This window comes from Dama dama, chromosome 7, assembly GCF_033118175.1.
Source record: "Dama dama isolate Ldn47 chromosome 7, ASM3311817v1, whole genome shotgun sequence".
Taxonomy (NCBI): domain Eukaryota; kingdom Metazoa; phylum Chordata; class Mammalia; order Artiodactyla; family Cervidae; genus Dama; species Dama dama.
In genome coordinates this window covers 36,930,080-36,955,604 of record NC_083687.1, presented here as the reverse complement: position 1 = coordinate 36,955,604, position 25,525 = coordinate 36,930,080, and the positions used below count along the sequence as shown (strand labels likewise).

Sequence of the window (25,525 nt, the reverse complement as noted above, 5' to 3'; positions counted from 1 at the left end):
TAGTCTGTTGGACTGCAAGGAGATGCAACCAGTCCATCCTAAAGGAGAACAGTCCTGGGTGTTCATTGAAGGACTGATGTTGAAGCTGAAACTCCAATATTTTGGCCACCTGATGAGAAGAGCTGACTTATTTGAAAAGACCCTGATGTTGCGAAAGATTGAAGGCAGGAGAAGATGGGGATGACAGAGGGTGAAATGGTTAGTGGCATCACCAATCAGTGGACATGAGTTTGGGCAGACTCCGGGAGTTGGTGATGGACAGGGAGGCCTGGCGTGCTGCGGTTCATGGGGTCGCAAGGAGTCGGACACAACTGAGTTACTGAACTGAACTGAACTCAAGTAGGTCATTTCAGAGAGTTGAGTAGAGTTTTCTGTTCCATACACTAGTTCCTTATTAGTTATCTATCTTATATATATTAGTGTGTACACATCAATCCCAGTGTCACAATTCATCCCTCCCTTCTCCCCTGGAACCATAAAATAAGTTTCTACATTGTGACTCTCTTCCTATTGGTAAATAAGTTCATTTGTACCATTTTTTAACATCCCAGATATCAGTGATATCATATGCTTTTGTCTTTCTCTGTCTGACTTACTTCACTTGGTATGACAATATCCAGGTTCATCAATATTGCTACTGTTAGCATTACTTTATTCCTTCTTATGGCTGAGTAACATTACATTCTGTATCTGCAGTACATCTTCTTTGCCCATTTCTCTGTTGATGGACATTTAGGTTGCTTCCATGTTCTGGCTATTATAAACGGTGCTGCAATGAACACTGCTATGCTTAGTCACTTAATTGTGGCTGACCCTTTGCGACCCCATGGATTGTAGTCTGCCAGGCACCTCTGTCCCTGGGGGTAGTCCCTGTGGAGAATAATAAGCAAGAAGAATGTGGTGGATTGCCATTCCCTCCTCCAGGGGATCTTCCCAATGCAGGGGTTGAACCCAGGTCTCCCACCCTGCAGGCAGAATTTTTACCATCTGAGCCCCAGGGAAGCCCTGATGAAGCAAGGAACACTGAGGTGCATGTATCTTTACAAAGTATGATTTTCTCTTGATATACATCCAGGGGATTGCAGCTTTTTAAAAGATACAGATAAAAAACTGCCCAGGAAAAGGCATATAGGGCAGAGTCAAAGGAAAAGTGAAACATGGAACTTTGGTTTCTTCTTCCCAGGGTGTCATGGGCATCTCAGTGTTCCCAGCACCAATGTGCCGGCATTGTGCGCTTGCAGACATGGGAGCTCACTCCAGCCTCGTGTCCAGAGTTTTTACTGGGGCTCCATCGCCAAGGAATGACTGAGGGTCCGTACAGCTGATCTCAGGCTCAAACCTCACTAGAGGTGCAGCTGATACTGCATGACCAAAACCCCCGTCCTGAATCACATCATTCTTGTGGCTCAAACTTTTTACTCTAAGTCTCAGTGTTGACATCCCTGTCAGGCTGGCCCAAGACCCTCACAAAAACAAAGGCACTTTTCTCAGTGTTAACCTTTGACACCTTTAATCACCCTTTCTCAGAGGAAACAGCCTAAGGGTTTAGAGAGGAGCTCCCAGGAAACAAGGGCAAAGTCCAGACTTCCCTTTGGATGAGACTGAGCCCTTCACTACACAGCCCTGTGGATGGGTGGTTTTGCTTGAGAAGGCTACCTTGTTGTAGCTTCACAATAAGAAAATGTGAAGTTACAAACATCAGTCAAGTATTCATCTTCTTCTGATCTTTGTCTGAAATGTTTTTTTTTTTTTTTTTTGCATTATCTTCATTAATTCTAATGCAACTCCTTGAGGTAGACACTTGTTTGAATGGCATTATGGAGAGAAGTGAAATAAGGCTTGCCTAAAGATTCAGGGCTAGTGACTGGTGGACTGGGAGTATGTACAAGGTCTAGAGGACTCCAAGGTTCATACTTAAAGCCACTAAGTTGAAAAATAGCAACAATTCTTTTTTTAGCCTTTTTTTTTTTTTGGTTGTGTTGCTGAGGGGCTATTTTGTTTAGCAGTTTATTTTTTTGAGTGCGAGGCAGAGGGGCTATTCGTCCACTGATAAGTACTTAATTATTAACCCTTTTGATTAAGTGATATTTAAGCATCAAAAAAGTCTCCATTTTGCCTTTCTCTGTAGATACTGCAAAGTTTTTCTTTTTCCTATGTAGACAACAACATATATAAATCAAATGTCATGAATAGTGACCAGCAAGCAGAGTATTGTTTGAAGTAGAATTGGCATAAAACTGTCAAATACTTAAAGTATATAAAATGAGAATTTGATAAATATATATCTTATTTTTTTAATTTATTTCTTAATTGGAATATAATTTCTTTAAAATGTGTTGTACATGATGTGAGTCAGCCATAAGTGTGCATATACCCCCTCCCTCTTGAGTCCCCCACTCGCACCCCGTCCCGCTTCTCCAGGCGGTCACACAGACGGGGTGAGCTTCCTGTGTCATACAGCATCTTCCCACCAGCTATCTGTTAACATTTTACACATGGTAATGTACTGTGTTTCAATGCTATTCCCTCAGTTCAACTTGCCCTCTCCTCCCCTGTTATGTCCACAAACATGTTCTCCATCTGTGCCTCTGCTCCTGCCGTAAAAATAGGTTAACCAGTGCCATTTTATTGGATTCCATCAATACATTAACATACAATATTTGGTTTTCTCTTTGTGACTTACTTCATTCTACATAACAGGCTGTAGGTTCATCCACCTCAGCTTAAGTGACCCAAATTCGCTTCTTTTTAGGGTTAGTTAAAATTCCCTTGTATAGATTTACCACAACTTCTTTATCCATTCCTCTCTCAGTGCACATCTAGATTGCTTCCATGTCCTGGCTATTGTAAACACTGTTGCAATGAATTTTGGGGTACACTTGTGCCGGGCTCCAGCCCCGACAAGAACCAGGGGTTCCCTCAGGATGAATGGCGTCGGCGAGGGAGAGAGAGAAAGAAAGAGAGAGAGAAAGAAAGAGAGAAAGAGAGACAGACCAGACTGGGCATGTGCAACAGAGTCTGGCAATGCTTTATTTTTTACCATAGCGTTTATACCCTAAGTTAGTACATTTCTAAGGGGAAGATAGTTTAACATTACATCAGCTTGTCCTTCACGAAACCAGGGTGTTTTCTGCATACTTCTTTGTCTATGAGGGTCTTGTACATTATCTTCTGGCCTTCGGGCCTATTGACATTTTATGCAAGTCAGGTGAATGTAAACCTATTTTTCGTTTTTGCGGTGATCTTAACAGAAAAGTTTCAGTCTCTTAGGGCAACAGTACAGCGTGTCACAACATAGTAGAAGCATAACCTTGTTAACACAAAGGTCAGTTCTTCTGCAGAAGTTGTCAGTTGAATTTATCTAAGAGGATTACCCCATACAGCCTCTGTGGCTTCAGTGAGGCAGCCTCTGCCTAGCACTCCTGGCTGACAATTAACAACCATCTCATTGTTACCACACTAGGTCTAAGCTCTTATTTTTCTAGATCTTTTAACTATATTAACAATGGTTTCCATAACACAACCTTAGCACATTAAGAGCAAAAACACAGCAAGCAAATGTTAACCCAATAGCCACTTTTAGAATAATTTTTCTTGTGTTTTCTAATAGGGCTTCCTCACTCCCCGAAGGGCTCTATGTCTATTAGGGCTTTTATATGATCAGGTTCTTTATGCTGTTTTATGATTAGGGTATTGTAAGCAGTCATGCTTATTAATACCAAGGGCATAGATGCATTTGCTAATCAAACTAGAATGCCAGCAAAGGAGTTTAAATTGAAACACTCCTTTCACCCTGGATAATCTCATAAGATACCACCACCCAGGAAATTTATTGACTAAAGTTCTAAATTGATTCTTATTTGGAAAGAGATCGGGGAAGGCCATCTGCCTGTGTCACAGAAATTAAGGAGTAGTCTATTGAAGCAAGCATCAGAAAGGCAGATATCATCTTTAAGGTGAGCGCCGGGGGCAGCTTTTTGGAATCCCTGAAAACCTGAACCGCCTTGCCTGTCAGGTTTTCTCCTCATGACCTTGTCATGGGTGGGATCTCGTGAGTTGGCTCCCGGCACATGTGTGTGTTTGAATTATGGTTTTCTCATGGGTATATGCCCAATAGTAGAATTTCTAGGTAATAATGTAGAGTTGTTAGGACTTCCCTGATGGCTCAGCAGCTCAAGAATCTGCCTGCAATGTAGGAGACACAGGAGATGGTTCAATCCCTGGTTCAGGAAGCTTCTCTGGAGGAGGAAATGGCAAGCCACTCCAAATGCCATTTTCCCCTACCCCTCTGCCATAGTGCTGACCCTCATTTACATATGTATTAGAAAAGAGTTTCCCTTTCTACTAACTTAAGTAACATAGCTATCATCTGACATGTTTCCCTTTTATTTTTTGAAGAGAACACAGATAAGTTCCATTCTCTTAGACATCTCCAATTATACAACACAATTTTATCAGTTATAGTTATCATGCTACACATTAGATCCTCAGACCTTATAATTTTCATATGTTAAAATATATATCCTTTTACAAACCCGTTCCTACTTCCTCTAGTCTCCAAGCCCTGGCAATCACTTTCCTATGCCATTTCTGAATTCCACTATTTTTTTTTTTCCTTTTAGATTTCTTACAAATAGATCATACAGTGTCTGTCTTTCTCTAATTTATTTCACTTAGCATAAGGCCCTCCAATTTCATCCATGCTGCCACAAATGGAAGATATTCTTTCTTTTTTAATGACTATATAACACACTACATTGCTTTAATCTCTTCACATGCTGACAGATACTTAGGTTTTTTTTTTTTACAATAGGTTGTTTCTAGGCTATTGTGATGGAGAAGGAAATGGCAACCACTCGAGTATTCTTGCCTGGAAAATCCCATGAATGGAGGAGCCTGGTAGGCTGCAGTCCATGGGATCTCTAAAAGTCGGACACAACTTCACTTGTACTTCTCACTTTCATGCATCAGAGAAGGAAATGGCAACCTACTCTAGTGTTCTTGCCTGGACAATCCCAGGGATGGGGGAGCCAGGTGGATTGCCGTCTATGGGGTCACACAGAGTCGGACATGAGTGAAGCGACTTAGCAGCAGCAGCAGCAGCAGCAGCAGCAGGCTACTGTCAATATTGATGCAGTGAATATGGGAGTATAGATTTCTCTTTGAGATAATTACTTCATTTCCTTTGAATATATATTCAGGAATGAATATATATCCAAAAGTGTGAAATTTCATGAGAAACTTCCCGAAGGTATTCCATGGGAGTTGTACCAATATACATTCCTACCAAGAATCCATTAAGACCTCCGTTTTCTACACATCTTCAATCACACTTATTTCTACTTTTTGATAAAAGCCATTTGAACAGGAGTGAGGTGGTATGTGTTATACTTTTGATTTGCACTTCCCTGATATGATGTTGAGCATATATGATGTTGTCATATACTTCTTGGGATTCCGTATGTCTTTTTTGGGGGAAAATTGTCTATTCTGTAAAAAATAGCATGCATTTGTTTATTGCATTTGAATACATAAAACTTAGGTACCTTTCCATACACCAAAAAACTTACAGAAATACAAATAATTCCATTTATAATTGCATCAAAAAAATAAAGTACTCAGAAATAAATTTAAGCAAGGTGTTGAAAGATCTATGTATGAAAATATTCAAGACACTCATGAAAGAAATGTTTAAAAGACACAAAAGGAAACATGTTTCATATTTATTGACTGGCATGGAAACAGACACATAGATCAACAGAGCAGAACAAAAAATCCAGAAAGGACTGCATACCCATATATTGTCGGTTAGCTTATGAGAAAGGAGCCAAGAATATCCAGTGGGAAAAGGAGAAGGTTTTCAAAAACGGCACTGGAAAAACTAGATAGTGCTATGAAAAAGTGAAACAGTGCCCCTGTCTTTTAGCATACACAAAAGTCAACTAAAAATGGATTAAAAAGTTGAACATAAGACTTTAAGTGATTAAACAGCTAGAAGAAATCATTGAGGTAATCTTCTTGCCATCGGTCTTTGCAATGAATTTTTGGGTCTCACACTAAAAGCAAAGGCAACAACTGCAAAAATAAACAAGTGGGACCACATCAAACTCCAAAGAAAGGAACATCAACAAAATCAAATGGCAGTTTACAGATTGAAAGGAGATATTTCCAAATCATATATTTCATAAGGGCTTAATATCCAAAAATACATGAGACATACTAGTCAAGGGCAAAAAACCCCAAATAATTCCAATTTTTAATGGAGCATAAGAAAAGTAAGAGTTTCAATAAATCTGAAGATTAGACTGTAGATGAGAGACACTGCAAGGTTTTCCAGCTAGAGCAACAAAAGCCTGTGCCTTCCTGACATTACTTTCTTCATCTCCACTCACTTGTTTGACAATTACAGTTCACAGTGTACATTCTTCAGTCAACAGAAATCACCACACAGTCAGCTATAATATGTACTAAGAACAGACTCACAGGGGAAAAAAAAGCAAAACTAATATTTACATACTAACTAATGAGGTACATCAAAAGGAAGGTAATTTCTAGAGTTTACCCTTCCATTTTTTTCTATATTTCATTTTAAAATTGAGCCACCTAGTAAGGAAAATGAGTTCAGAGACCTCACTAATATATAGATATAAAATCAGTTTCAAATGGGAGCATTAGTGGATTATAATTTGGGGGTAATTTATTACCAGTGTTGAAACTGGAGTCCTTTTGATTCTCTACTGAATCGGGTTAATAATTTATTATAAATATTAATACCAACATAGGGACACATACTACTAAAGTTATAGTGAACAGAGAAAGACATAGAATGTAGTAGGAAGAAGTGAAAATATGGGAAGCCAGCAATGGTAGTAAAGGGCAGTATTGCCTTGAGAGGAAGGAAGGTTCTCAAAGTTTCTTGAAACACCAAGAATGAGTCAGATGTGAGGAATTAGCTTAATTTGTAGACCAGAAACTCTACCAGAAGAAATTTAAGTTGATAAAAATATTACAATGTTAATATGCACAATTTAGACAGAGAACAGGGTAGGGTATATAGACATTCAAAACTCTTCATTGCTTAGTACATCAGGCACTCAAGGACCACCCTCACTGAAGTCTCTCTATAGCTCAACCTACAGGTACCCTCATGGAAAAAGAGATAGCTCTACTCCACAGGCAATTGAGCCCTACTTTTATGGCCTCGTGGGTTTCCTTAAGAAGCATTCGATTCAGCAGATTTCCTCCATCCCATCCCATCTGGCTGACTCCCCACGGTCAACAGGACTTCTCACCCTGGGATCATTCTGCAGTCCCCATGGCTCCAGCTCTCAGCTTCCATGGACACCAGTGGACTTACAACCCTGTCCGAGGTATGAAAGGCTGCAGCATGGCTTGTCTATGTGGTTCTCACTCCATTCAGACGGTCACAGGTTAGTTAGTTCACTCCCAAACAGCTTCAAATGACTCCCCTCTTCCAGACGACGGTCATGGAGGCGGGGATGTCTCCCCTGCGCTTCAGCTCCCTCAGCCCCAGGTGCAGGCTGGTCCCACCTGCTCACTCCTTCTTTCCCGTTCCTCCTTGTCCCTTCTTTCCTTTCTCATACCAAGTTCTGTGTGGATCCAGATATTCCTTCTCAGTAGTCAGGGAGTCCTGCCAGTATTCACCTGGTCTTCTGTGAGAACTGCTGTGTCTTCAGATGTTCTTGATGCATAGGTGGAGAGAGGTGTACCCACTTCCACCTAACCCTCCATCATCCTGTCCACCCCCATTTGTGCATGTATTAGAAATGAGTTTCCCTTTCTATTAAGTAACATTGCCATCACCACACATGTTTAACTTTTGCTTTTTGAGGAGAACACAGGTAAGTTCCACTCTCTTCAGTTGAGTCATTCAGTCATGTCTGAATCTTTGTGACCCCATGGATTGCAGCACACCAGGCTTTCCTGTCCATCCCCGACACCCAGAGCTTACTCAAACTCATGTCCATTGAGTCGGTATGCCAGTCAATGATGTCCAGTCTCTCAGAGACTGTTTTTTTAGAGATTCCTTATAATTGAGATCATAATGTATTTTTCTTTGTCTGACTTAGTTTACATAGTGTAATGCCCTCCAGTTTCATCCATGTTGCAATAATTGGAAGGATTTCTTTCTTTTTCTAATGGCTAAATAATATTTACCTATATATGTTACATCACATTATTTTAATGCATTCACCTGTTGAAAGATACTAAGGTTGTTCCATACCAAGGCTATTGTGAATAATGCTGCAATGAACGTGGGAATACAGATCTCTCTTTGAGAAAATTATCTAATTTCCTTTGACTATATATCCAGAAGGGGCATAATGGATCACATAACAGTTCTCTTTTAAATTTCTTGAGGAACCTCCACAGTATTTTTCTGTGGGATTTGCACTGGTATACATCCCTACCAACAGAGCATGAGCACTCCTTTTTCTCCACATCCTCAACAAGATTTGTCATTTCTTACATTTTTGGTACTAGCCATTCAAACAAGCATGAAGTGATATCTCTTTTGCTTTATATCTGCATTCCCTTTGATATTAGTGATGCTGAGCATCTTTTCATATACCTCTTGACCATCTATATGTCTTATTTGTGGGAAAATGTCTATTCTTTAAAGATGTAGCATACATTATGTTTACTATATTCCAATATATGAAACTCTGTTGTGTACCTATATATATTAACAATGAACTATGAGAAAGTTGAAGAAAGAAAAGAAGCCAATTTACTATTACATCACAAAAAGATAAAACACTTCGGAATAAACTTAAGAAAAGTGTTGCAAGTTTTTATGGAAAACATTTAAGACATTGATCTGGAGAAGGAAACAGCAACCCACTTCAGTGTTCTTGCCTAGAAAATCCCATGGACGGAGGAGCTTGTGCAGGCTACTGTCCATGGGGTCGCAAAGAGTCGGGCATGACTGAGTGACTCCCCTTGCCTAAGACAGTGATAAGTGAAACCTAGATGCCCATCAGCAGATGAATGGATGAGAAAGCTACTGTACATATACACAATGGAATATTACTCAGCCATTAAAAAGAATAGATTTGAATCTGTTCTAATGAGGTGGATGAAACTGGAGCTTATTATACAGAGTGAAATAAGCCAGAAAGAAAAACACCAATACAGCACACTAATATATATATATGTGGACTTTAGAAATATGGTAACGATAACCCTGTATGCAAGACAGCAAAAGACACAAAGATGTATAGAAGTCTTTTGGACTCTGTGGGAGAGGGCGAGGGTGGGCTGACTTGGGAGAATGGCATTGAACCATGTATGTTATCACATGTGACATGAATCTCCAGTCCAGGTTTGATGCATGATCAAGGGTGCTTGGGGCTGGTGCACTGGGATGATCCAGAAGGATGGGATGGGGAGAGAGGTGGGAAGACGGTTCAGGATCGGGAACACATGTATACCCATGGCGGATTCCTCTCAATGTATGGCAAAACCAATACAATATTATAAAGTAATTAATCTCCAATTAAAATTAACAATATAAAATAAAACAGTAACACCAACATAGAGACACATAGCACTCAAGTTACAGTAGATTGAGAAAGACACAGTTTATGAGGCAGGAGGTGAAATCACAGAAAATTAGCAATGGTATCAAATGAAGGGGCAGTATTGCCTAGAAAGAAAGCAGAGTTCTCTAATTTTTTGGAGAAAACACGAAAAAGCCAGATGGGAGCCCACCAGCTTAAACTGTATACCAGAAACTTCACCAGAAGGAAAATGAAGTTCATAAAATATGGTGATGCTGAACGCCAAAATCCAGACAGTAAGCGAATAGGGTAGGGTATATGTAGATACTGAGAACTACTCAGAGAGGTAGACATGGAAGCAAATACACTAATGAGCATCAGAAAAATCAAAGCACAAAAGGGTCTGAAAAGTAAATCGTAAATAGACTTGGTAGTCTGATCAAAAGAATAAGAGAATCAAATTAGACAACCAAAATAGAAAGACTTGTGCACATGATAGAACCAGAGAATGCTCAGGAAAGAAAGTTTCAGACCTAGTGGACCAGTGAACAGAAGCCTCCAGCATCAGGAACAGAAACCCTGGGCAGGACTCATGAGTGTTCAGTTCTGGAACAGCCTCAGTTTCAAAGTTTGGGCGCTATACCACCTAAAAGCGAATGCAGACAAGGCTTATAGCTTGCTATGACACTGAATCACTGACAATATTGTTGGTTAGTTTACTTTTCTCATTCAACTATAAAGTTAATGAATCACGAACCAATGATAATTGACACCATCATTTTCCAGTCACATCCACTTTAGTCATAGAATGGACATTTGAACCTGTTATATGATCCCAAGTAACAGTTTTAATATTAGATTTATTGATGTTTAATTGAAAGCTAATTGCTTTACAATACTGTACTGCTTTTGGCCAAACATCAACATAAATTGCCATATTTTAACCTATGTCCAATCGTTCTTGAACCTTCTTCCCACCGTCCTTCCCATCGCAGCCCTCGAAACTGTTAGAGAAAAATATGGAAGGCTTCATAAATTTGTGTGTTGTCCTTGGGCTGGGGCCATGCTAGTCTTCTCAGTATTATTCCAATTTTTTAATATATATGCTACCAAAGCAAACACACAAATAACAATTTAACAGAAAAAAAAATCATATAGTTAGTCATCTACCAACAAATGATCAATTACATTAAGAATTAGGGTATTCTGTTATATTTACTGCCACTTATAAAATTGAATTTTATAAGGTCCAAAGTTCCATGTAGGAATTAAGCATATATTTATTCATAACACATGTATACATGCACAGATATATACACAGAAATACATCTATGTTATACAAGCCATTATTCTCCTTGCCTGTCACAATAAGCTCTTTAATTGATGAGAGAGATTGTCCCAGATCTCTTCAACTTATGTCTTCTTTTGCAAAACACTTCTTTGATTATCATCATCTAATTTTAAATAACCATTTTATTCTTCGACATGCCCCTTTAAAGTAACTAAGAGCAGAGAAAACCTAGTAAATGCTGATATCTTATATTTAAATAAATTACCACTCTTCTGGTAAATTGGAAAAAGAATCATGTTCAGATCTCATTCAGGAGGATAGAATTCCTGTTTAATCAGTTTCTTGTCCAAACTCTATTCTTCCTCACTTCAGTCTTAAATTCTACTTACTTACAAAGGATGGACAGGGAAGGTAATATTAAAATCAAGCTTGCAAGAGGCTATGATTTTATGGTTCTGTTGGCCAAGAGTAGGGCCAGAAGTAATTTGTGAAATATTAAAATACATAATGGAAACATGAAGGTCTAGTTCTCCTATCAAGCGGTGATATTTGGAGATGGTTCAAAAACTAAGCCCCATGGGTTGTCAGGATATACTCCCGACCAGACAGATGAATTTACTCCCTAAAACATCAAAGTCAGGCCTTTGTTCACAGAGCCAATGACGTTGTCTTAGGTGCTGACCAGGTAATATTCTTGTTACCATCTGGAGATTTACCTGCCATTTTCTCGAAGAAACAAATGTAATGAGAAGATTAAGGATGCTTAAAAGTAGAAGAGTTGTCAAGTTTCCTAGAAGCAAGGCTGACCAGGAGAATCAGGCCCCCACACTGATAATTGTCAAAGACTTTAACTGTGAGTGTTTTATAGACAGAGCAGACCAAGTGGATAAAACCAGTGATGTATGGTCACTGCTGTTTTGCAGTCAAAGACAAAATATTTTTCACGTTAACAGAGTCATCACAGCTCCTGATGTGGTCCTGGTTACACACATGCAGACCGAGAGTCCACAGGCATGCGTGATGTGACATCAGGAAGTGAACAGATGACTGCATTGGTGCCCAGTCACCTCCATCTGCTAATAATGGGACCAGGGTAAATTATTTGCCCTCTCCAAGGCATTGCATCTTCATTAGCATAACTTAATGATCATAGTGAAGATGAAGGCTAACTCACAGAGCTACTGTGAAAAACAAATTTTAAGATGTTTTAGAGCTTTTGGGAAAGTATCAAAGACATGCATGGGGTTATGAAGGTGAGTTAGCAGATCCAAGGTTCAGTATCCTTTTTCTCTTAGTATTCTCTCTGTACTCAATAGTAGCGATCAGTTAGTCATGTGTTTACTCTTACCCCAGCGTGATGTAAACCACACAGATCAACTGTACACTTCTTGTTATTTCCGTGTCTAAAATTCAAGCATTAGTCAATGTAGAGTGAAAAAATAACACACTCCTAGAGGACCTGGCTGCTCAGAGTCTGCAGAGTCCCAATATTAAACTATCTTAAAGAAAGGCCTAAATACTCTGGCTCAGAATTAAGTTCCAAATGTTTGCAGACCACAGAAGTACTTCTGGGAGCAATACAAAAATGCAGGGAGTATCCTACTTCTCCAACTATCTATCTGTGTGAATGTCATCATCCATCTAAATTCACACAGAAGGCGCTCTTTCTTCTCTACCCCAGCTATTACAGCACCAACTCCTGCTCAGAGGAACATGGAAAGAGAAGGCTTCCCTCCACAGGATGGATTTGATAACCTCAGTTGATTAGATCATCTCAGAATGACTCATGTTTTTATTTTAACAGGGCCCTGCCTGGTCCTGCTGCTGGTCATGTCAAATCTGCTCCTGTGCCAAGGCAATTTATGCCCATCCTGCGGTCCTGACGTGTTTGGCGTCCCCCTGAAGTTCCTTAGAAAAACGTTTAGCCGTGTCTCCAGCCTGTCCCATGACATGCGTAACCTTACCACAATAATGTTAAATGAGTTTGTAAGTACTCAGTGGTGTTGGTTTATTTGCTTAGTTGTGTCCGACTCTTGCGACCCCATGGACTGTAGCCCGCGAGACTCCCAGAAGGTACCTTCACATAAGTGACTGGGCCATACTGTCCTTTAAACAAGAGGGCTGCTTCAGCCAAACTTCAGCTAACACACTTTCTAGGTTAAAGACGCCGTCAGCTCATAAGATGTGGAAATTGAAGAAAGGACCAGTTTTGAGAAATCTGAAAGATTCCTAAGAAGTGCAATAACTTTTTCAATTTCCTTTCACTCACTTTCTTTTTTAAATTTCCAAAATAAATGATTTTGTATCTGTCAGCTAGGAATGCCATAAAAGAATACAACAGACTCAGGGAATAAACACCAGAAATTTATTTCCTCACAGCTCTGGGGGCTAGAAGTCCCAGATCAGGGCACCAGCAAGGTGAGGCTCTGCTGAGAACTCTTTCTTCCCAGGATCGTTTCTCCGTGCGTCCTCACACAGGGTGTGGGGTGGGGAAGAGAGACAGAGAAAAGGACACACAGACACAGAGACAGAAGAGAAAATTCTCTGGTGTTTCGCTTCATGGAGACAGTAAACCTATTGGATGAGTGTTGCACCCTAAGAGCTCATTTAAACTTAATGGGCTTTACTGGTGGCTCAGTCGGTAAAGAATCTGCCTTCAATGGGAGAGACCTGGGTTCTATCCCTGGGTCTGTAAGATTCCCTGGAGAAGGGAATGGCAAGCCACTCCAGTATTCTTGCCTGAGAAATCCCATGGACAGAGGATTCTGGTGGGCTATAGACCATGGCATGCCAAAAAGTCAGAACCCTTTTCAAAACAGTGTACTTTGGCAATTCGGGCTCTAAGACATGAATTTAAAGAACACATATTCAGTCCACAATACTACCTGACAGAAAGCACTTTTAGGTGGAAATGCGGAAAAGGAAGCATGGTGATTTTCTGGTCCTTCAGTGTCTCTGTGGGCTTTCTTCTCCAGGCTCAGTGTAAATAACCAATAACTGAGAACTGCTCTGCAGTGAACTGGATGGATGGAACATGTTAAACAAAGCTGGTCACAAAAACGAATACTGGTAGTTTTTTTAATGCTACAAATTATTGTTTTAAGATTTGCAGTGAATAGGTTTCGAGCCACAATAGAAGGGGAGTTTACAATTGGAAACAATTATTCTCTTTCTGATGAAGGTATTTGAAAGTTGTGTGTTAATTCTTTTAGGTCATTCAAGGAGCACACAATAGAGCAGACAGCTAATAAAAGGGGGTGCTACAGGTTTCTATTAAATTTACATACTTCTGTGTACTCACTAGTTTTTGTTTCATCCTCCATTTTTGACTCTCCATTTTTTTCCGACTCCTCCAAGTAATCTCTTCAAATGTTCATAACTTCCGTTAAAGATTAGTTTTTCTCTATCAAAGTGTTAGTTAGATTTTTCTACTCTTATTATTCTCAGTCCATTGCTTAGTATTTCCTATAACTTTATGTCATGTTTTTCTGATGTACCATTTTGTCACCATAAACAATATTGTATTCTGCACCTGGGATGAACACTAAGCTTTTTGGTGAGCAGGTTCAGAGATAAGTCAGAGTCATTACTGTATTACTCCTAATAAGGGAATATATTGGCTCTAACCCACAGTAAACTTGAGATTAAATGGTTAAATATAGGCGCATGCATGCATTCTAAGTCACATCAGTTGTGTCCAACTCTTTGCAACCCTACTGACTGTAGCCCAACAGGCTCCTCTATCTATAGATTTGCCAGGCAAGAGTACAGAAGTGTGCCGCTGTACCCTCATGCAAGGGATGCTCCTCGCCAAGTGATCAAACCTGAGTCTTCTTATATCTCCTGCATTGGCAGGAATGTTCTTTACCACTACCGTCACCTGGGAGGCACTAAGTATCGGTACAAAAGTACTATATTTGGTTCAAATACTAAAAAATAAAAAAAAAGAAGAAGATAATGATAAAATAGAGAAGGGAAAAGTTTGAACATAAGAAAGTTAGATGTAAAATCATTTTTATAGAGTTAATATATAGAAAAAGTAGGAAAATAATGACTTTCAAATTTTGTGATGCCTCCCCATTAAAAAATTACACGTCTATCAAACATGTTAATGTTCTGGTTATGGGCTCATCTACTGAATACCCAACAACCCTAACTAATTGCCTGATCCCTTTAGGAAGAAAAGTATCCCCAGAGTAAATCAGAGTATAACAATACCGTCAATGACTGCCACACCAATTCCCTCCATGCTCCTCAAGAAAGAGAAATGGCCGAAGAGTTGAATGTGAGTATTTCACCTGGGTTTTTCACCAGATCAAGTGAGACAGTGTGTAGCTTAACAGGCTTCAGATTTTTAGAGGTAATGGAAAGTGTACATGAAGAAAACGGTGAAGGAATTGTAAGCAGTTGAAGAGGCATTATATTATGCAGTTGATGAAACATGAGCAAAATCAAGGGATAACTAAAGATTTGTAGTATCAAAATAAACAACAGATCTATAAATTGTCCATGCAGACAAGTTTAGTTCAAGCAATGCATTAGACACAGGATCGCAGCTATTATTCTGTACAAAAACAAGAAATGAATGGGAACTTCCATGTGTAAAATATAAGATTGCAAAATTCATGAATATGTAAGAAACACACCCTACTTTTGAGTACTCGCTGTTACTAGTGACTCCTACGTGGGAGTCCTATTCTGCACCATTCGAGCCAGTGCATCTGCCTCTCAAGGCTCTCCTGATTCTGCTTCTACTTCTCTGACACCTCCTTCATTTGTCACTCTCAATGACTCCTCCGTCACCTTTTATTTTTAATTTGTAAGTTTCCCCCACAAAGGCCTATGTAACATTGCTTTGCTTCTCATGGCCGCAACAATTGGCTCTGTTATGAAGACAACACAGTTTACATATCAAGCCTCAATGATTAATGACAACTCCATATTTTCACCATTATAATCTCTCCTTTCTGATTTCCTGCATTATCCTTAATGCTAACATTATTTAAAATGCTTTCACATGCATCCTGCCTTAAAATTCTATCTTTTCTCTCCACAACTTTCTTAATGATATCAGCATTCTTTCCTATGTTAAGCTCATTAATAATTAGGATGATCAAGTAAAGGAAACATTCAAAAAGGAGGAGGATGAGGGATTTTTCAATAAGCTTGAATTTAAAGTTTATTGAGAGTTACTACATGGTCATATATTTTACTAAGCACTTTATGTGCATTACTATATTTCATCCTACTCAGTTCTCTGTTCTTTACCACTAAAAGAGTTCTTGGCTGTAAAGAAATCAAGATTATTAACTAGAGGTCTTCAGCCCCCAGGATTTTCATGCTCAATTCTGTTAGTAGTAGTGAAGCTGGGGGAAAACCCTCCACTGTGAATCTGACGGATGCTGTTACCAAAGACAACGCTGTGCCGTTTTCTGCCCGGACACATGTCAACAAGACAGACTCTTCTGATACCAGCATGGCGGCTGGTGCTGGGATCAACTGAGGAAAGAAAGCCTGTTTAGGAATGTCATGTCTTCTTCATTGTCTCTTTGTTGTAACATTACAAAACAAATTACTAATCGAAAATCAATACGAATGACTTATCTGATTCATTAATACGAAAGAATCACTGGGTGATAATGATGTGGGCACAGGTAAAATGCCTCTTTCCTGGGTCAGGTACTGAAGGCACATACCGACTTGTCATAAAATACTTAGATTTCTATAATGCAAATAGACAAACATCAAAGAACTCACTGAGTGGGTGGTAGAATTTCAGAGGAAAAAGAAAATTCATGTTATAAATTAGAACTCATCAGAAGAATTAATTCCTAAAATAACCCAGATTTTTAATAAGTCAGTGAAGTGTGAACTAATAGCTTACATTTTATAGTTTTGCAACTTTTACTACCTTCAAAAATCTGTGCATACACATAGGAATAACCAAAAGTCTTTCAGGTCAGCTGCTCTGAGCAAACATCACATGTAACCAAAACCACTGAATTATGATTATTTCAATGAGACTGTTTCTTATATTTGCTTAGAATGAAGACCTTACTAAGTGGATACTCATGTTACAGTACGTCTGGACTACTCCTATGTATGATCTAGGCACTGACCATTGGATTAAGAAAGACCTCTCAGATACTATCATATCAAGTGTCTTAGAGAATACCAAAAAATCCTACCAACTTCAAGCAATCTTAGAGAGGCGATTCAGACAGGTGAGCATCCTGCAGAGGGCTTTCTTGCTTTGTTCATGAATGAAAGAGTTGACCTCTGTAATGCATAAGGAGTTTTGAAATATTTCATTTTGTAAGAAAAAGATTCATGAATTCTATATGCTAGACTGCTACTACATAAAGCAGGAGCCTAGTCGTTTAAAGTGATAGATTCCACTGTAAGCAAATCAGAATTTCACTGCAATTTTTGACATGTGCAGCCTTCCCTCTATTGCACACGATTCCACCAAAAGCTTGCCTCTTCCTGGGTACAGGTGGTTGAAATATTTTCAAGAGTAAGAGAACTAGAGAACAGAATTTCCAAGCTCAGCATTTTCCTCAAAGTATCCCAGGACATCTGCTTGAAGTTCCACTTGTCTTCTTTCTCTGTTCTCCTCAAATCAAAGGATAAGAGTGGGAAGGAAGAAAAGAGAAAGTTAAAACTAAACTTGAGTTATGTTTCTACTTTTTAGATTCCTAATTGTTTTCTCATAGGCTAGCTCAAAAATGCATATCTAGAGAGTTTTACATTTGTATGTGTTCCCCAAATCATAATTTGAGAATTACAAGGGACAAACAAAAGGAAATACTAATAAAACACGTAAGAAATCATTATCTTTTGGGTATTCAGATGATTCGACCAATCAGGCAGAAGACCGAGGATCGCATGTACTGGTCAGGATACCGATTCCTGGTGTCCAGGGATGAATATGTACGTCATTCTGCACTTTATAATCTGTTCAAGTGCCTGCGCAGCGATTCACGTAAAGTTGACATGTACAGCAAGATCCTGGCGTGCCGAATCAGTGACGAGTGCTAAATCCACATCTATGGTATTCAGCTGTGAGATGGTCCTAATGATCTATCCCATAGCAAGCATCTATGAAATTACAGATTTTTCATGCATGCTCTGTGAAATGGGTCTCCTCTTAGAAAAATAAACACAGACTCTGTAGAGATTTGGAATCTAAGAGGACAATTTGTTAACATTTCTATTTTCATTGAATTCAAAATAAAAAGAATATCCACCCCTACAATTGAGAGAATGAAGCTCCTATTAAAATTAGTCCAAAGAGCAGAAACTGGCATTACAAAGACCGTTAAGAGATTACGTAAGAATCACAGAAAATTACTCTGGTTCAAGTTATGAGAATCGAAGAATTAGACATTTGTTCATGGTTCTGGTCATGCTACCAAGAAGACTGAATACTCAGGATTATATGAAAGCCAGCAGCAAACTGTCAGCCCACTGTCACAGTGTTACACCAGACAGGATCAGTGCTTCGCCCCTTTGTACAAATAGCATGAGGTTTACAGAACTGTGTGATGATTGTTAGGATGCTGTCTTAGACCTTCTGGGTTTTTATAAAAAATATCACAGACTTATAAACAATGGAAATGGATTTCCACAGCGTGGTCATGCAGGGTCCTTTCTGGCTACACATTTCTTATTGTGTCCTCAAACGGGGGGAAGGGCTTGGGACCTCTGTGTATCTCTATGCATAAAAGCACTCATCTCATTGAGGAAGATCCATCCTTATAATTCTGTCACCTCAGAAAGGCACCACCTATGGATACCATAATGATGGGAATCAGGATTTCATCATATGAAATTCTGGGGGACACAAAGGTTGAGACCATAACAGATACAAACCTGAACTGGCTCCATCCTCCTCCAGTGGCTGTCTTCACCCACACTCCACTGCATCCTCATTTTCTGCATCACCTTGCAACCATTCCATACATTCTATCACTCTGGGTTTCACAAGGCCAGATCAGTCAAGTGTCAACTCCACCTCATATTCAGCCTATTCAGTGTTTCCCTGTCCCCTGCTGAGGCCCAGGGGACGTACCAGGAAGCACTGATGTGTCCATTTCTGCAAGGTTCCTTGTCTCTCCTTCTCTGGATCTTCATTCCTTGGGCCATGTTGGAAGAGGGTAGATGGAAACGAGATGGTAAAGTTCTGACATCACTGACTTACATGGTGCTCTTGTAGCCTTCTCTTGGTCCAGACAGACTGATCTGAAATTCCCCCGGACTGACAAGTGTTTCTCTTGTGGGGGATCCTTGTGATTATCCCAAGCTTTCACTAGTTGTGTATCCCCAACGCCATAGTTTCCTTTTTAATCAGGGAATTATTCTGTTACCCATGGCTCACCACCTCCAGAATATATATGCCAATTTTCATTAGGGAGAATCATATATGCCAATTTGGGTAGTTTGTCTTTATTCTACAAACAATAGGAAACCAAGAACATTTAGTCCAAGAGAGCAGAATGTCCAGAATTAGAAAAGAAAAACTTCAATGTGCATTGAGGAGTTGTGGCTGTTGGGACTCGTAGAGAATAAGAAAGAGAGCAGAAAGCGCTGGGAATATTATGACAATAAAAATCAAAGAGAGCTCTGCCAAGTGAAAAGACACAGAGGATGTCAGAGATACAGGAAATGAAATAGACCTTGACCACATGCAAGGAATGAGGCAGACATAAGAGCCAAAAAGGCATCCAACAATATGGGACTAGTTGAGTCAGTCAGTGAAAAGTCAGAGAGAAGGGAGGAGATAAATTAAGGTTTTATCCAAAAGCATCTGAGCTCTATTTTCCTGTTATTTCATCAACTAATTGCCAGAAATCAACAAAAAAATGTTAAGGTTCTGCAGCAATTGATAGAAATAAGTGCTCTATGGAGCCTCTGCTAGACCCTCTGGAATACCAGAACCAAAGCACACTACCCAGTGATAACGAGAAGTAAGTCTCTAGTCAATTTCAACACTTAAATAAGACATACATTGTAAAGCATTGAGGATGAATGGAAATAAAATGGAAACAACCCATATCTTTACAGAGCCAGCCTAAACAAAACCTAAAACCTAACCAAAATAGAGGTAATGGTCTCCTTAATCATGTGTCCCCTTTCTCCAAGAGTTCCTCATTCCTTTTGCCTGAATCCTCCCTTGTTTACTAACCCTTCATTGCCTTACTCTCAGCAGACGGTCAGATAGTCACTAATCAAATAAATAATTACACAGTGTTCACTCCTGAAATATATTTGTATTGATGGACTCTTCAAACTGAAAAGGTGTCTAATCCCCTGAAAGTAAAACTCTAATACTGGAAGGACTCCTTCCAGCCTCTTTCCAAAATGCCCAGTGGGCAGCAACTGTGAGTGTAGCTACTTAGACATGTTCTGCCGTTAATTATAACCTGTTTGGATAGTGAAGACAGGAGATGGATGAAGCACTGAAAGATGTTGAGAAAGAATTGCATGGACAAGTGGAAAAAATAGCAGAAGCCTTAAACACTGATCTATGCCTGCACACCATACCATGTGTGATGGGGCCTAATCAGGGATGGATTTTTCAAGAAAGCTCTATATGAGTTGGCACTGAGAAGTTTGATTCAACTCAACTGTTTCAACCTGATTCTTTGATTCTAAGACTCAAAGCCACTTGTCTCATTCAACTGAACTAAGTCAAAACTGGAATATACTCATTGCTGATTTGAACACTGCTAAGAGTTCTTAGAAGTTCTCATCGCAAGAAGAAAATTGTAACAATTTCTAGTGACAGATGTTCACCAGACTTATTGTGGTGATCATTTTGCAATATATATCAAATATTTACACTGTACCCCTGAAACCAAAATAACATTATATGTCAATATGATTTATATATACTGATACCTGAAACTAAAATAGCTTTATTTGTCAATGTGACCTATGTATAATGATCATATAATCATTATGTTATATACATAACACATATGCATACCTTCAGTTAAGTTCTGTCACTCAGTGATATCCAACTCTTCGATACCCCGTGAACTGTAGCACATCAGGCTCCCCTGTCCTCCGCCTTCTTCTGGAGCTTACTCGAACTCATTTCCATCGTGTTGGTGATGCCATCCAACCATCTCATCCTCTGCCATCTCCTTCTCCTCCTGACATTCATCTTTCCCAGCATCAGGGTCTTTTCCAATGAGTCAGTTCTTTGCATCAAATGGAAAAATTATTGGAGCCTCAGCTTCTGGGTCAGTCCTTTCAATGAATATTCAGGGCTGATCTCCTTTAGTATTGACCAGTTTGATCTCCTTTCAGTCCAGCGGACTCTCAAGAGTCTTCTCCAACACCACAGTTCAAAAGCGTCAATTCCTCGGTGCTCAGTTTGCTCATGGTCCAGCTCTCGCATCCATCCTGACTACTGGAAAAACCATAGCTTTGACTAGATGGAATTGTATTTATATATATAAACATATATGGACACACACCTATGTAAGGAAAAGTTTTGAAAAGGAATATAATTCTATTTTGGATAAAGCAATCAAATCAACTAGTATATATATATTTTTCAAATGTGCATTTTAGCTATCATGTTGGGTCTAAAACTTTATCTTCGTATGTAGTTTATGTTTATGATGATAAAAGAAACAGAAACGTGTCTTAAGCTTGTAACATTAACTGCAGAACAGCTTATTTACAATAGCTAATCGAAACCACAAAATTTCGAAACCTATATGCCTGCCCAGTACTCTGCTATTGGTCGTTTAACCAATGATCATTGACCTAATTCTTCCTTGACTCGAAAACTCTTATAGGTGCTTAGTTTACATCAATAAACAAAGCAGGCAGACATTTACCCTCATGGAACAGATATTCCAGCTGGGGGAAGACAGATAATCTGCCATAAACATGAATCCAAGTACATTATATGGTATGTTAACAGGTGACCTGTACTGTGGGAAAAGAAATAGTAAAGCAGAGGATGGGGTTTAGGGAATGAATGTGAAGAAAGGGAGGCGATTTAAAGGAAAACAATGTAGACCACACTGAGGGGAGCAAACACCCTTTCTTGCATTCAAGATTTCACTTTTCTCTTGTCCAGTCAGGTCTCTTGGTCTTCTACCCGACTTCAAAATATTTCCATCTCTGAGGCTCTACACAATCTCATGCAAACATGGATATTCTGAATATTCTGCCTCTCTTCAGTTGAACTGGTGTCATAAACAAATTTTTGGTAAACTGCCCCAAATTAAGTAACATTTTATGCAGCAAATTTTGATAATTTTTTGTTCCCTGAAGAACTAATCACCAAATTATTTTCTAGTTTACAACACACTGTCAGTGTCCTAATTATATTATGTAGAAATGTTTTGTATGCATTTCTAGTCTAATATATTATGAAATTTTAAAAATATACACAAAATATAACCTAAATGACAGTGAGATAAAAACAACTAGAAATGGAAATACTAACATTTTCTTCCCCAAGGGTTGAGGACACTCATTTTTTTGGCCATTGGACTAATGGATTCTGAATGTGCATGCATAATTATGCCAGTTGTTTAACTATAATAGTAAAGGAATTTCTTTTATATATAACTTCAGTCAAAGTCTTCAGAATACCATAAGGGCCAAGAATAAAATTATTTGTGAATAACTCTCTTCATATTCATATCAATATGAATATTCATATATAAAATTTTGAGCTCAATTAAGTAATCATCTTTAGTTCTTTTGTTATTCCGTCAACTTCTTTACTGGTTAGTAATCCAAACTCTACAATAGATTTCTTTTTTTCAGGGTTTAAATCTCAAACCATAATAAAAGCAGAGCCATGGGCTTTACAAAAACGGCCTAGTGGTAAAGTTGGGTTAAAGCTCAACATTCAGAAAACTAAAATCACAACATCCGGTCCTATTACCTCATGGCAAATAGGTGGGGAAATGGTGGAAACAGTGGCTGACTTTATTTTTCTGGTCTCCAAAATCACTGCAGATGGTTATTGAAGGCAATATTTAAAAGACACTTACTCCTTGGGAGGAAAGTTATAACCAACCTAGACAGCAAATTAAAAAGTATGGACATTACTTTGTGAAAAAAGGTCTGTCTAGTCAAGGCTATGGTTTTTCCAGTGGTTATGTATGGATGTGAGAGTTGGACTATAAAGAAAGCTGAGCACTGAAGAATTGATTCTTTTGAACTTTGGTGTTGGAGCAGACTCTTGAGAGTCCCTTGGACTTCAAGGAGATGGCAACCAGTTCATCCTAAAGGAGATTAGTCCTGGGTGTTCATTGGAAGGACTGATGTTGAAGCTGAAACTACAATACTTTGGCCACAGGATGTGAAGAGCTGACTCATTTGAAAAGACTGTGATGCTGGGAAAGATTGAGGGCAGGAAGAGTAGGGGACGACAGACAATGAGATGGTTGGATGGCATCACTGACTCAATGGACATGGGTTTTGGTGGCCTCTGAGATTTGGTGATGGACAGGGAGGCCTGGCGTGCTACAATTCATGGGGTCTCAAAGAATCAGACATGACTGAGTGACTGCACTGAACCTAACTGAAATGGCCTAGAAGAATAAGTAAAATGTCGTATAGAGATCATTATATCTATATGCTTGTGTAAAGAAAATTAATGAAAAAAATACAGAAGACTTACAATTTGCTGAAACAGAAAGTGTACTCACTTAGAGCTGAATATACATGTAATCTAGAAAAAATACTTTCTCAGCTTCTGATGACTTCTAAAGAAAGGGACTCCATGACTTTCATCCCTAGCCCACTGTGGACTCCTTTCCACTTCCTTCCTTAACTTCCCTCCATGAAATCTCTTCCCCAGGTTATAAAACACACTTTGGGCTTCTGGTTCAGACAAGATGACCTTGATCTCTTTGTGCTCATTCCACTGTTTATTCTGGAAATAAGAAGAGACCACTAAAGGAGACCTTTTATAGTTGGCAAGAAGAAGGGGAACTAGTTTAGGGCCTGAAGAATGGAAGAGAAACGGAGCAGCACATAACAGAAGATAGCCCAGGCCCAGCATTCCTGACCTCCAACCTAGCATCAGAAGGCAGCCTGAGTGGGGCTGTTCCTCCCAAGGAATAAATGTGAAGGAACACCAGGTGGTGGTTTAGTTGCTAAGTTGTGTCTGATTCATTGTGACCCCATGGACTGTAGCCCACCAAGTTCCTCTGTCCATGGAATTCTCCAGGCAAGAATACAGATTCCCATGTCCTCCTCCAGGGGATCTTCCCAACCCAGGGATTGAGCCCAGGTCTCCACAAGGCAAGTGGATTCCTTACTGTCCGTGCCACCAGGAAATACTGAATAATTTAATAATGGCATGGATATTTGGAAATTAAAAGGATAAAAACATATTGAATATTAGATAAAGTAGACTTTAGAGCAAAGAAAATATCTAAGGACGAAGGACTACAAGGACATTACATAAGGAAAAAAGAGTCAATCGTACAGAAACACATAATAATCCTAAATATGTATACATCAAACAACATAATCTTAAAATACTTGAAGCAAAATTAGATACATCATATGAATACTCCTATACACTTTACTGAAATTAAAACTGTGACATAAAATTTTTGAAAAAGAAATCATCAATCCAAAATAGTTTGACCAGAGAATAGCCTTGGGAGTGTTAACTCAAAAGTTGGGATCTGAATCCCAGCCTGTAGCTTACTTATCCAAGAGACTCGATCCAACTGCCCAAAGTTGGCCCCCCTGCCTTCAAAATCTTGCAGGTATTGTAATCATAATAGAAGATGCTTTAAAACTCTCCTTTGGAGGCAAAATAACTATTTTTACCAGTCACCAAGTGAAACAACACCTAAATGGGAGAGGCCATTTATGGATGTCGATCAAAGAATCTTCAGATATCAAGTAAAGCTGATGGAAAATCTAGGCCTCACTATTTCCTCTTGTGAGGTTCTTAACCCATCCACCCTCCTGCCTACCCCCAAGGGCTCTCTCCCCTTTCACTCCTGTCTAGAAACCTTGGACCATTATATACAACCCCAAGAGGGATTGTCAGAAGATCCTCTGACCTATCCTGAGGAAATCGGGTACACTGACAGAAGCAGCTTTGTCTTAAATGGAAAAATAAGAGCCGGATATGCCGTAGTCTCCAAGTTTGAGATCATAGAGGCTAAGCCACTGCCACCAGGTACTTCAGCCCAATTAGCTGAGCTCATAGCCCTGACTCGAGCTTTAGAGCTGGGAAAAGGAAAAGGAATAGCCATTTACACTGACTCCAAGTATGCCTTTCTGGTGCTACATGCACATGCAGCTATTTGGAAAGAAAGGGGCCACTTGACCACCCAAGGTTCCCCAATCAAATATGGTGATTAAATTCTTAGACTCTTGGAGGCAGTCCATCTGCCCACTGAGGTCTCAGTCTCCCACTGTAAAGGACACCAAAAAGGGAGCACAGATGTGGCACAAGGGAACCAAGCAGCTGATCAGGCAGCTAAGAGAGCAGCATTGCACAACCATGACCTCATAGGGATTGCCACTTTAGTTCCACAATTTGCCAGAAACTCCTTCATATACTGAAGGCGAGACTCTTAAAGCTAAGAGAGGGCTTTCAAGAAGATTATATGGGATGGTTCCAAAAGGAGGGGCTCCTTTTTTGCCTGGGAACCTCCAATGGAAGTTGGTTAACTCCTTACATGCCACCACTCATGTAAGA

At 39.4% G+C, this 25,525-nt stretch overlaps 1 protein-coding gene and 1 non-coding gene across 2 annotated transcripts; one reads left to right on the top strand and one right to left on the bottom strand.

The window, feature by feature from the left end:
• The first annotated feature begins 7,195 nt into the window (after positions 1 to 7,195).
• On the top strand, positions 7,196 to 17,856 carry LOC133059176 (placental prolactin-related protein 3-like). The gene is made up of 5 exons (XM_061146203.1): positions 7,196 to 7,370; positions 12,620 to 12,801; positions 14,993 to 15,100; positions 16,860 to 17,039; positions 17,668 to 17,856. The coding sequence occupies exons 1-5, from the start codon at positions 7,196 to 7,198 to the stop codon at positions 17,854 to 17,856; spliced, it is 834 nt and encodes a 277-aa protein (XP_061002186.1).
• On the bottom strand, positions 10,538 to 10,644 carry LOC133060022 (U6 spliceosomal RNA). Its single transcript, XR_009693691.1, has one exon. It is a non-coding gene; the product is annotated as a U6 spliceosomal RNA (small nuclear RNA).
• Positions 17,857 to 25,525: the final 7,669 nt, after the last annotated feature.